General features: G+C 40.8%; 1 protein-coding gene across 1 annotated transcript; it reads left to right on the top strand.

Moving 5' to 3' along the window:
• Nucleotides 1-491: 491 nt before the first annotated feature.
• Nucleotides 492-7,848, top strand: LOC111197647 (uncharacterized). Its single transcript, XM_049475791.1, has 2 exons — nucleotides 492-1,957; nucleotides 4,700-7,848. Exons 1-2 carry the CDS (start codon nucleotides 1,135-1,137, stop codon nucleotides 7,321-7,323), a joined length of 3,447 nt encoding a protein of 1,148 aa, XP_049331748.1. The 5' UTR covers nucleotides 492-1,134; the 3' UTR covers nucleotides 7,324-7,848.
• Nucleotides 7,849-13,999: the final 6,151 nt, after the last annotated feature.

The raw sequence follows: 13,999 nt of genomic DNA, 5'->3' as shown, positions 1-13,999 counted from the left end.
GAGAGAGACTCAGAAAATGTGTGTGTGGCCGGGACTGAGAAAATGTGTGGCAGCGAATTAAAGAGTGTGTGTGAGAGAGTGAGTGCAACAGAAGTGTGTGCGTATGTGTTGGAGTGTGTGTGAAACTGTGTGTGAACGGGGCTCCTGTGAGCGGTGTGATTGGTTGAGTGTACGAAGTCGTGAGTGACAACAACATAGGAATGGATGAGTCCCACTGCAGGGGAGGAGTCCAAGGTGAAGTAGGTGGAGTTGGTCCAGCCTATTGGTTTTAGACTGAATTAACGCTTGTGAGATATCATAGAAAATAGAACATAAGTTCAGTAGGGAAATAGAGTAATACGCAGTGAAAATGGGGGACAGAGGTGAACAGGGGGAAAAGGCTTTTGTATGGGTAGATAGATATATATATAAGAAAATATAAGGATATGAAAAACCTAACTATACAATGTAAGGATCTATCTGTGAACGGAGTGGTGCAGTAGATGTTACTAATGGTCATTGTAGGAGCCAAAACCCACATTTGAGTTTTTTCTGATATCTCTTTTCTTTTTCTTTTGTGTTGTGCAAGCCCATTTCTGTCTCCCTCTTGTGGCCAAAGGGGCCACTCATCTATCCTACAGGTGATGTTACCTGAGAAGGTGTGGCCAGAGCAGGAAGTGATGGTCTTTGACCTAACAACTGAGCCATACTACCAAGCCAAAGAATCTTTATTTATCTTAGCAATCCTGCTTTATATGGACTTTATATAACTTCAGAGTTTTGTATCATATTTTACTTTCATTAAATCTCTCAATATTTTTGGACAACATTTATCTGGACCCTATTTACTTGGATGTTTGAGTCAACCTCTCCAGCTTGGCCACCAGTGGTTATCAATAGGAAAACAATAGGATCACAAAATAGCCATTACAAAAAGTCAAAGACCTCTTCCAAACTCATGGATGCCATCCAGTGAGCTGAGCCAACTCGAAAAAACAACCTGTGGATTCAGGATGGGAAAGAGATATGGATGGAAGTTATGGAGCACAAGTTGCTGAATGTTTGAGAGCATGGTATGTACTCCCTCTACTACATTTAAGAAGACGTGTTTCTATATTGTTTGGATGACTGGATGAAATAAGGACTGAAACAAACATGGCTGATCAAATGGAAACAAATGAGATGGAAGGAGTAGCTGATAGTGCCTCAAACTCAGGAAAGGACACGGAAGAGGGTGAACATGTACCTAAATTGAAAAATGTTAGAAAAGGAAAACTTAGTCAGTTAACTAAAAGGAAGAATATAATGCTTGAACTAATGGAAGATGTAACTGACATAGAGGAAGTAAAAGAAAATCTTCAGAAGTACACACAACTTCTTGCAGAGTTTAAGTCTGTCCATAGAGGTTATCAGGGGCAACTGAGTGAAGATGAAATTAGCAAAGATGAATGTGAATGGTTTGAACCTAAAATGGCAGAAATTGATCATTTTCTTTCTCTTGTGCATGAGTGGCTCGCTGGTGCCTCCAAGACTGCCAAATCTGAACCAGAAGAGGAGAAGGAGGAGGAAGTAGAGGTAACGGCCAAGGACAGCATTTCACAAGTCTCTCAAAGGTCCCGTGGGTCCAGGACATCTACAGTGGCATCAGCAAGAATAGTTGCGGAAGCTGAGAGAGCTGGACTCATGGCCAAGGCTGCAGCATTGAAGGAAATGCATGAATTGGAGGAACGGGAGAGTGCACTACAGAGAGAAATGCGAGCATTAAAGCAGAAACGTGATGCTCTTGAGCTGAGAACACAGTTGGCCGTCTCAACATCCAAACTGGCAGTTCTCAAGTCTGCTGAGCAACAACAAGGAGTCTTGGTGTCCAGTCCAACAGTGAAACCACCCAGTGAGGAGCTGCCAAGGCGTCCAATCACAGTCACACCAGCAACAGGCACGCATGTGAAGCTACCAGAGGAAACACTTCAGAGTGAAGGTAAAGATCTAATGAATGCTTACCTTGCTGAAATGACAATGAAAAGTGCTACAGAAGAGAGTGAGTTCCTGTCATTAGATAAAGTTGCCCAAGCTCTTTCAATAATACAAACCCCAAGCATTCGCCCAAAGGATGGGGTTCACTTTCAGTCTGTCTTGGTAGGAGAGGGAGAGAGTTTAGAGAGTACAAAGACCACCTCAAGTCCTCTTGAGTCAAGAAAGAGCAACCTCTCCAAATCGACAAGCACATCTAACCAACCCATAGTGCCTCCACGGCATGATGGTGATAATGGACTTGCAAATATTCTACAGCGTCAAAATGACATAACATCTATTCTTGTAAAGCAACAACAACAGTCAAAACTTCCTCAAAGAGAAGTCCCAGTCTTCAATGGAGATGTTCTGCTGTATAGGCCATTCATCAGGGCTTTTGAGCATATGATCGAGCTTAAAACTGACAATAGTGCAGATAGGCTGTACTTTCTTGATCAGTACACAAGTGGGTACCCTCGAGACCTTGTGAGGAGTTGTCTTCACATGAGCTCAAACACAGGCTATGAAAGGGCAAAGGCTTTGCTGCAGGAACACTATGGGGACGAATTCAAGATTTGCTCTGCCTACTTAAAAAAGGCACTAGACTGGCCTGTCATTAAAACTGAGGACACACAGGCACTACAAGCCTTTGTGTTATTTTTGAGGAGTTATTGTAATGCAATGCTAGAAATGAAATATTCACAGGAAATTAACTTGTCCTCCAACCTGAGGGTCTTAATCATGAAGCTCCCATATAAATTCAGAGAGCGCTGGCGCTCTTATGTGTGTGAATTCCAGGAGAAGCAAAACAACAGACCACAATTCCCTGATCTTGTCACATTTCTTGAAAGGCAATTGAGAGTGATTACTGATCCAGTGTATGGAGACATTCAGGATAGGCCTACAAGGGCGACAAGTAAATTTCCCAATACCTCTAAGCCGTCCAAGTCCACCGGTGCCACTTTTGTCAGTGGTGCCACTACTATCACTGCCTCCTCCCCCCAACCCAGCCCAAATTTCAAAGCTAATGCCATGCAAGGGTCTTGCCCTATGTGTAACTCTAATCATACACTGGACTGCTGTGATGCACTCATGAAAAAGAGACACAGAGAGAAGATAGACTTCTTAAAGACAAAAGGGATCTGCTTTGGCTGTCTACACCAAGGTCACCTCAGCAAACACTGTAAACAAAGACTTACCTGCACAGTATGTTCCAAACAGCACCCAAGTGTCCTGCACATTGACACAAAACAAAAGCCACAACAACAACAAAGGTCTGACACGTCTGAAGACGTACATCCTGCTGATGCGCAGCCTAAGGAGTGTGGGCACATTGGGGCCGGTACAGGGGCCGGTAACGTGCTCTCAGTGCTCCCTGTGAAGGTAAAAGCAGGTAGAGGGGACAAGGTCATAACAGCGTATGCATTCATTGACCCAGGTAGCACAGCTACTTTTTGTACCAAAAGACTCATGACACGGCTGAATATTCAGGGAAGGAAAACAAACATATTGCTACAAACAATGAGTCACGAGACATCTGTGCCTACTTATGTGATTTCAGGCTTAGAAATTTCTGGTCTTGAAGAAAACCATTTCATTCCATTACCTGATGTGTTCACACAAAAAGAGATGCCTGTAACCTCTGAACATATCCCCACAAAGCAAGATCTCTCTAGATGGCCATACCTGGAAAAGGTCAACATTCCAGTGATAGACAGCAGTATTGAATTGCTGTTAGGAACCAATGCTTCAAAGTTAATAGAGCCCTGGGACATAGTAAACAGTCAGGGAGAGGGACCCTATGCCATAAAGACCCTAGTGGGATGGGTTGTCAATGGGCCCTTAAGACATGGCAAGTCCTCTATTGATGATGATTACCAATCTGCAGCAGTAAACAGGATCTCTGTTGCAAATTTGGAGAAGTTGTTAATAAGTCAATATAATCATGAATTTAATGAAAGGACTGTTGACGAAAAGCGTGAGCACTCCATTGAGGACAAAAGGTTTCTTGATATTGCAAACAACTCTGTGTCACTCATAGATGGCCACTATACACTAGATTTACCCTTTAAGGACGATAATGTCAAACTGCCCAATAATCGTCCCATTGCCCTACAGCGCCTCCAAAGCCTGAAAAGGAAACTAAAGAAAAATGAAGTGTTCCGTGATGAGTACACCACATTCCTGAACGATGTCATAGCTCAAGGATATGCTGAAGTGGTCCCGAAGAAAGAGCTGGAAGGAATGAAAGGACGAACCTGGTATATACCGCATCATGGAGTATACCACCCCAAGAAAAATACACTCAGGGTGGTGTTTGATTGTGGTGCGGTGTACCAGGGTAGGTCCCTAAACTCAGAACTTTTGCAAGGCCCCGATTTGACCAATTCACTAATTGGTGTTCTGCTCAGATTCAGACAAGAGCCCATTGCTTTAATGGCAGACATTAAATCTATGTTCCATCAAGTCAGGGTAACCAAGTCAGACACAGATTTTCTGCGATTCTTGTGGTGGAGAGATGGGAACATTGAACAAGACCCAGTAGATCATCGCATGCTGGTACACTTGTTTGGGGCCACTTCCTCCCCAAGCTGTGCCAGCTTTGCCCTGCGAAGAACGGCAGAGGAGAATCTCCACATGAAACCACAGGTGACAAACACAATAATGCATAATTTTTATGTTGACGACTGCTTGACTTCTCTGCCCACAGTACAGGATGCTGTGCAGTTAGCAACAGACCTGGTGGAACTATGCAGCAAAGGAGGATTCCAGCTTACGAAATGGGTGAGCAATAACAGAACTGTGCTGTCAAGCATAAAACCAAAGGAAAGAGGAAAAGACATCAGATCCTTGGATCTCGACAAAGACCAAGTACCAGCGGACCGGGCGCTTGGACTACAATGGAGTGTGGAAGGTGATGACTTCAGATTCAACATTGTAGTTCCTCAGAAGCCACAAACACGGAGAGGGATTCTGTCAATGGTGAGTTCCGTGTACAACCCGCTGGGTATCCTGGCACCTCTCACTCTCCCAGCCAAGCAACTGTTACAACAGCTCTGTAAGCAGGGCTATGGATGGGATGAGCCAATTTCCCCAGGTCAGTCAAAACAGTGGACTGACTGGGTTGAATATCTCCCAAAACTAGCTAGCTTCAATGTCCCACGCTGTATCAAACCACCCTGCTTTGGAAAACCTACAAGCATCCAACTACACCACTTTGCTGATGCCAGCGAGCTTGGGTATGGGGTGGTGAGTTATTTAAGGATGACCAATAAACAGGGAGGGATACATGTATGTTTCCTGATGGGAAAGGCAAGGGTTGCTCCCTTAAAGCAGCTCACAATCCCAAGACTAGAATTAGCAGCAGCAGTACTGTCTGTTAAGGTGGACAGGCTACTGAGAGCTGAATTGCATCTCCCCCTACAAACTTCCATGTTTTGGGTTGACAGTCAAGCTGTACTGAAGTACATAGGCAGCGACAGTGCCAGGTTCCACACCTTTGTTGCAAACAGAGTTGCCTTCATCAGAGTGAACACCAACATTCAGCAATGGAAGTTCATTGAGAGTAAACACAACCCAGCGGATGATGCCTCCAGGGGGCTCAGTGCAAAGAAATTCTTGGACAATAAGCGTTGGCTTAGAGGTCCTCAATTTCTCTGGGAACAGAATCACACCTGGCCCACAATGAACATTGACTCAGAACCTTTATCACACGACGATCCAGAGGTCAAGCGTTCCATTGTATGCAGTGCAGTCATTCAAGATCAATCAAATCCATCTAACAAGCTTCTCTCTTACTTCTCAGATTGGAGCAGGCTAATGAAAGCTATTGCCTGGTACCAGAAATTCGGAGATAGTCAGCTGGCATTGGCTGCAAAAAGACGACAATTGACCACTGCTGTAATCACCCGTTCTCGCCAACAGAATACAACATCTCAGTTGCAAGCCCTCAGATTAAAGCTAGGTAGTCAAATAATATCACTAGATGACATGGAAAGGGCTGAGAGAGCAGTGTTATCATTCACTCAAAGACAAGCATTCCCAGTTGAATTGGAAAAGTTGGCAACAATGTCCCCTTGTGTTCCAAAACGGAGCAAACTTTATAGACTAGACCCTATCCTGAAAGACGGGCTGCTCAGAGTAGGAGGACGATTGTCCAGAGCAGCCATGTCAGACACAATGAAGCATCCCATCATTCTACCAAATCAGTCTCACATCTCCAGTCTCCTACTCAAACATATACATGAAAAGTATGGACACTGTGGCAGAAACTACATCCTCAGCCAAATGAGAAGAAAGTACTGGATTCTTAGTGCAAACAGTGAGGCGAGAAAGGTAATCACAAAATGTGTGACCTGCAGACGCTTAGAAACCAAAACAGCTGAACAAAAGATGGCAAATTTGCCACATGAGAGAACCAAGCCTAACCTTCGCCCATTCACCAATGTTGGTATGGATTATTTTGGTCCAATAGTAACCAGGAGAGGCAGAAGTTTAGTGAAAAGATACGGTGTGATATTCACCTGTTTGTCTTGCAGAGCCATCCATCTTGAAATAGCATACACTCTCGACACGGATTCCTGCATCCATGCGATAAGACGATTTGTATGCAGACGAGGCCAGGTACAGCACATCTGGTCAGACAACGGCACCAATCTAGTTGGTGCTAACAAAGAAATGAAACAGGCTTTGTCCAGTCTCAATGACAAGAAGATCCAAGGTACCCTGCTGAAGAGAGGCATAAGCTGGACCTTCAACCCCCCAGGAGCATCTCACCATGGTGGGGTGTGGGAGAGACTGATCAGGTCAGTGAGACGGGTACTGAATGCCCTCACACACCATCAAACCCTGACGGATGAAGGTCTCCAGACGTTGTTTTGTGAGGTCGAGGCTATCCTCAACAACCGCCCAATCACAACAGCCTCCTCTGACCCTTTTGACTTAGAGCCACTTACCCCAAATCACATCCTCTTAATCAACACTCAGCCTGTGCTCCCTCCCGGTGAGTTCTCTAGTACTGACTTGTACACCAGGCGCCGGTGGAAACAAGTGCAGTATCTGGCAGACTTGTTTTGGAAACGATGGACGCACGAATACTTGGCACTGATGCAAAAAAGAGAAAAATGGTCCAAAGAAAGAGAAAACCTCAGGACAGGAGATGTTGTGGTGATTGTTGACCCTACCTCCCCAAGATCTTCATGGCCTCTTGCAAGAATCCTTGAGACAAAGCCTGATGCAGAAGGATTGGTCCGGTCAGTGAAACTCAAAACAAAAACTGGCGTTCTAGAGAGGCCAATTACTAAACTGTGCCTGCTCTTGGAAGACGGGACCTAGTGACCAAATCAGAACATGTAAAGTATGTCTTTCCTTATTGTTTAATTTATTGGCTCCTTATAAAGAATTGGTATTTGTTTTATGTTAATCCTAAAACAATTAGGGGCCGGATTTGTAGGAGCCAAAACCCACATTTGAGTTTTTTCTGATATCTCTTTTCTTTTTCTTTTGTGTTGTGCAAGCCCATTTCTGTCTCCCTCTTGTGGCCAAAGGGGCCACTCATCTATCCTTTATCTACAGGTGATGTTACCTGAGAAGGTGTGGCCAGAGCAGGAAGTGATGGTCTTTGACCTAACAACTGAGCCATACTACCAAGCCAAAGAATCTTTATTTATCTTAGCAATCCTGCTTTATATGGACTTTATATAACTTCAGAGTTTTGTATCATATTTTACTTTCATTAAATCTCTCAATATTTTTGGACAACATTTATCTGGACCCTATTTACTTGGATGTTTGAGTCAACCTCTCCAGCTTGGCCACCAGTGGTTATCAATAGGAAAACAATAGGATCACAAAATAGCCATTACAGTCATAAATAATTAAATAATTCCTAGAGTAAAGTGCAATGACATCTATTATGACAGTGACTAATGTGACATAGAAATATAATATAATATACATATGCATACGTTATTAGACAGTTCTAAATTGAAAATGTGAAAATGTGAATACCCAATCATGAGTAAAGTATACTTTAATGTAAGCAAGGTTGGGGAAGTGTTAATATAAATAATTAAGTTGTTGAATAATGTCAGACAAGGTGTGACTGGATAGCTAATTAGAGAATTTAGACAATTTAATAAAAGGATTATGGGGTTGGTTAGCAACACAAATACAAAATAAAAAAAGAAAAGGGGGAGTCAGATTTGAGGAAAATAATTAGCTTAATTTTGGGTATTGGACTATATCTTGGGGGCCCTAACCTAACAGGGACATATGTCTAACTCTATATTCTATAAGCGAAGCTAATAATGAAAATAATGAAGGTGTGTGGCTGTGTCGGAATCGTTTCCTATTGCAGAAATACTAAGCAATTTGGATTGGCCATTTTTACAATGCTCTGTCGAAACTTAGCAGTATATTTTTTCCCCCATATAGTTCACTATTAATTACATTATATTATAATAATATTGTACAGAAGATGTATGCTAGAAATTCCAAAATATACTATGCCATGCAGTACTGTTGTATAAGATGTCCTCAGAGCAGGACAAATAAACATGGTTTCTTGTTTGATTCTTAAATAATCAGTTCAATAAATAGAAAAATGCTACATAGTGAATAGTGAATGAGTTAATAAGTGAGCCATTCCAAACACAGCTTTTTCTATCAGGTGATTTAGTCAATTATCTTATTATCCTAGCTGAATGAGACTTATATAAGACAGATGTAATATCTAATTTCTCTATGATCTCATGGATATCCGTCTATGCTAATATTTTGATTATCTTAAGAGCGATAGTAGATTTCAGAAACCAGTGAGGAAAGACCTTATTTTTATTCTTTTTATTATTATTTTTTAAAGGAAACGCAGTGTTGCATCTATTTCAAGCTACAGGGAATTTGGTATCTTTCTGATAAGGAGACATAATCAAATGTTGAAAACATGAGCTTTCTATTTTGCTTTCAATATGCTTTACTTTCTGCAATGAAGAACTTGTTTTACTTTCTTTCTGTATAGTATTAAATTAGACTAAAAAGAGATCTGGAAAACAGCATAAATTTAGTTTTCATGCTTATACAATGCCACCTATAAAACAAATGCATAATTTTCTGGCTGTAGCATGAACAAAATCAGCTAAGCAATACAAAATTGTTTCATCTGCATAATGGTAAAGTTTGCAATCTGAGAAGCAGAGCCAGCACTATAATTTATGTATATATATATTAAATAAAACTGGACCCAAATTTAACCTTGTGGTACACCTTTAAGGTGCAGATGCCAAATCTGAATAATTCATTGACATGCACTCTTTTGGGTCTATTTCTGAGCAGTGGCATCAAAGCAAATAATTTAAGCTAAATTCAGTGGGAGAGAAAAGGTGATAATGATGGTAATAAATAAAATATGTATACAATAATAACAAATAATAAACCATGGGTACTTGGTGCCTTGCACAGGCTTTCACGGTAAACACCAGAGTGTGCGTTTATGACAGTGTGACATACCTGGGTTTGCGTTCCCTAGCTGTTCCCTGCGGGGGCACTACGGCACTGAATGTTGGTTAAACAGTGCTGCTACGCTGTGTGTGGTTCAGTGTGATAGGCTGGTTAGCCAAAGACGGGTAAGATCCCAACGTACTGCAACGGGACAACCTAAGGCAGGCACAGTCTCAATCTGACCACCACATGCATTTTAACAGAAAACGGAGAAAACATCGTGGAAGGGAAGCGCAGCCCAGGGGGAGAGTGAGTGGATGAATGAAGTGATGGGGTGTGTGTCAGTGGAGGCCTGAGCAGGGTAGACCAGCCCAATGGACAGTAAGAGGGTGAAGCAATTTTGCGTTAAGTTTTCTGAAACAGAAATTCTGTTTCAGAAAAAGGGGGAGATGTGAATAGATGAGATGTGAATAGATGATCATTATTGCCACCATTATTTGCCCAATAATTATTTTATACTTTTTATCTTTTTTAAACCTATTACCTTTTTCATCCCTCACCACTATTACTAAAATTTTTGACCAATCATTATTTTATAGATATAGAGCTTTTTTTTTTTTTTTAACTTTTAGCTTGTCTATCCTTTTAAAGTTTGGTTTTAAAACAACCACTATGCAGATGAGCAATTACTTTCAACAATATTGTAAAAGTTTTAGCTTTTAAGACACACTCAATCCTAACTTTAAAATATGAAATGTAGACACAAAATTAAACTTTCACTATTCAACATGTAAGCCATTTTTTGAACAAGAGGAACAATGTGTGGGGCTTGATAAATTGTTTAAGGAGATAGATGTATTGTTGATAATTGTGAAAAGCAATCTGCTGTGCATTGCATATGCATAAATACATATTGAACATATTGATCAGTAAATGAAAAGCATTGTTTGGATTTTATTTGCTAAAATAACGTGGACAAAGCAAAGCATAACATCTGTGTTTATTAATATTGATAATATTATTGTTTGTAATGGAACGATTGATACAGAGAAAAATTATCACGTTCCACTTATCCCAATTCTTAAAGCACTAAATAAAATCAACTAAATATAGAAATCAAGTCTTTATAAAATCTTGGGAATTGAAAAAGTCAGAAACATAATTTCTTAGTAAAATAGCACACCGCAGAAAATTAAAGTGGCAGGTAAAATAATATAGCCACAAGAGGTGATTCTAAAGTCCAAGCAAAAGTAACCCAAGAAAGCCCAGTACATCAACATGGAACCATTCCTGAGACAGAAGCCACATTATGTGTAGTTTGTGCAGAATTTAAAACTTTGGGCCCTGATATTCTATCAATCAGTGTGGATATGGAGGGGAAAATAGAGCAGCTGATCATTAAGATCTATATAAAAAACATGAATTAGATGTATTTCCAGGTGTTTGTTTCTTCTTTATTATCTATAAAGTATTACCAATACAATATGAGAAGATCTACAGGAAGCTTTAAGTGGGAGGCTTAACAGCAGGTGCGTTTAAAGCAGCAGTTTTGTGCTGTGAAGCAGTAAAATATGGTCTGTACAATGATGCTGCAGAGTTGAGGTGTGTGATCTTTAGCTTGGTTAGTGTTTGTGAGAGTGGACGTGTTTGAGTTTGTGTGTGTGCATGCATGAGACATAGTGTGTGTCTGGTGATAAACTTAGGCGTGCAAATTGGAAGTGTTTGTAAGATCTAACTTGGATATAAGAGATTGGTTGGTGTGACAGAGAAGCAGTTACACTAAAAGGGTAAGGGATGTGAACAAAATGAAGGTAAAAGCAAGTAATTAATGGTGATGATAATTAAATGTTGCAATTTACAATTGAAAATGACTAAATATTAGGGATTGAACGCACATTTGACAGTATAGATCATGATTGAATATAACTGAAAGACAACTGAAGAAGGTAAGAAAACAAAAATTGGTCTGAAATCTGTGCACAGACAAAATTTAAATATGAAATAATTAACTTCCAAGGGGAAATTAGAGCTCAAGTTAAGTGTGATAAATGTATTTTAACCATGTATTTTAACTTGCAGGAAGGAGACACGGAGGACCCCTTAAAAGACTTCCAAAATGAATAGAGAACCTTAAACATGATTATAACGAATACAAAAGTTTCGTTTCAGATCTGTTTACACAGGGGGAGAAGGAGAACGTGGTGCAAAGGTGGACCAGTCCAGACACAGAGTGAGGGTTCCTCCGCCATTACGCACGAAAGGGGAACGAGCATGGCTGGATTGAGCCTTTCCGGGTGACGGAGAGAACCAGCCACGCGGTACGACTCCAGGGCAAAGGCAACTCGTGGTTCCACTTATCTCAGTGCAAGTCAGCACTGCCACCCGGGGAGCATCAGAAGCAGGAGCAAGCAACCCAAGAAGTGCCATTTGGGCACGCCGTGAGAGAAAGACGTGCGACAAGAGCACCCCTACCTCACCAAGTGTAACCTGGAACACCCACTCAGCGCGTAACACCGAGCCGACAGCTAGGGCCATTCGAATACTGCAAGGACAGCAGGCACTACCAGAGAGCTGTCTGAGCTCTGGATAATCCAGTACAATAAAACCTTTTTCGTTTACAGGTTACCTTGGACTTTGAAAAAATTGTAAAAAAAATAAAAAAAACACACATTGTAATTTTAACACTTACACATATAGGGTTATAGATTGGGATTTGCTAAATTAGGGGGGAACACATTATTCTTCTTTGCAGGTTGCCTTGGACGCTTGAAAAACAAAAAACGGAATTGTAAAAAAAATATATATATATACACTCTGTAACCTTAACACTTACACATATAAGGCTATAAAATAACAAGTTTGCTAGATAGTGGGAAACTTAGAGGGAAACACATTTATGGTTTAATAATGGCTTGGTACGGAAAAAGGGGGTGGGACAGGTCCAGATACGGACATTATAACGAATCAGCATTTCCTCTAGTTATTCCAATATGGCTCCAGATAATCATAACCGTTACCATCATGGGTACCTATACTGGAGTGTGAGGAAGAGCAAGAGGAACTGCTGTAAATTAACCAGTCTTGGGGATGACTTTAAGGCAATGATGTCACTTCCTCCTTTGATAGGGTTAACCTGGACCGCCTGGGGGGCAGAGGGGTCGTGGGAGAGTTTTTCCTGTCAAAAAATTGGTTGGAAGGCTGCCTCACAGGTTTTCGCTCCCACATTTTAGTAAAATGTTCATACACATGTTTTCAAGTGTTGAACATATGTAAATACATGATTTGTAGGAATTACGATTTGTTGACGTATCTGTTTGATACGTCAAAAGGGGGAATTGTGGGAAAACTTACGAAGAAACCTTGTTTTACCTTGAGTATATTGACAAGTATCTCACAATCATGATTACTTACCTTAGTATCTAAAATTACATAATCATCATGTGAAACCTTGTATTTTATATGCATTAACCAATACTCACACTATATTTAATCATTTTATTACTCACAGGATATTTTACACACATTTAGATAGAAGACTAACCCATAACCATCATATATTCCTCACGTACATAGTGAAACATTGTTTTTAACGAGCATGTGACTAACACAGACCTTAGTCTGACAAACTAACCCACATGATACATAAGGGGTTCACTAACGTATAGACCTATTGTATGGCGGACGAATCACGCGCCACTAACACCTCACTGAAACTCATTGTGTGATTGCATGTTTTCTAACTAACAGCTACAAATCATCAGATAGTGCATTCTGCATGACCTGACTTAATACAAAGGAGACTTTTGGACAAACAATACGGTCTTTCTCTCTGTGCACGTAAAGTCCTTCACCTGTCAAATTAAGGAGGACATGCGCGCATGGGAGTGCAACACTGTCTAATTACTGAAACAATATCTACTGTCTGGCTGAACACAGCCAAGGCCAAATACCAGCGGTCCAGTCAGACAGTGAAATCTTGAGCACTAACACGTAACACCATGCATGCTGACATGAGATGATTTTAGCAACGCCTCATCGGCAGATTTCACGTCATTTTGGGTATATACATGGAGTCAGATCAGTAGGGGGGTCAGAGCGTATGCTGGGACGGTTGATAACCGTACTTTGTATGTTCTCCTGGATCCAGTCCTTTGTAATAAATACTTGGCTTGCTTTCAACTTCACTCCACCTGTCTTGACTCTCTATTCAACGAACACGTAGGGGAGTTGTACCCCAGGCGAGAGGTGGGTGCGGACCCACCTTTCATTTTCATTTCTACAACAATACCAATACAAATGATACTGTATATACCTGAACACACCTCACTTTCAGACAACCATGCCTATCGCTGCGGATATACAGTGGCTTATATTTTGTCACATTATACACAATTTACTCTATTTGTCACAATATACTCATATTTTGATTTTTTTTTTCAGGGTGAAATACCAACACAATGTGGTATACAATTGTGAAGTGGATTAAATTATTAGTGAAGTAAATTATGCATGATTCAAAACATGTTTTACAAATAAAAAACTGAAAAGTGCAATGTGCAAAAAGTATTCAGTC

The sequence above is a fragment of the Astyanax mexicanus genome, chromosome 3 (assembly GCF_023375975.1).
Source record: "Astyanax mexicanus isolate ESR-SI-001 chromosome 3, AstMex3_surface, whole genome shotgun sequence".
NCBI classification, from domain to species: domain Eukaryota; kingdom Metazoa; phylum Chordata; class Actinopteri; order Characiformes; family Acestrorhamphidae; genus Astyanax; species Astyanax mexicanus.
Note: the sequence above shows the minus strand (reverse complement) of the source record. Positions and strands in the feature narration are given on the sequence as shown.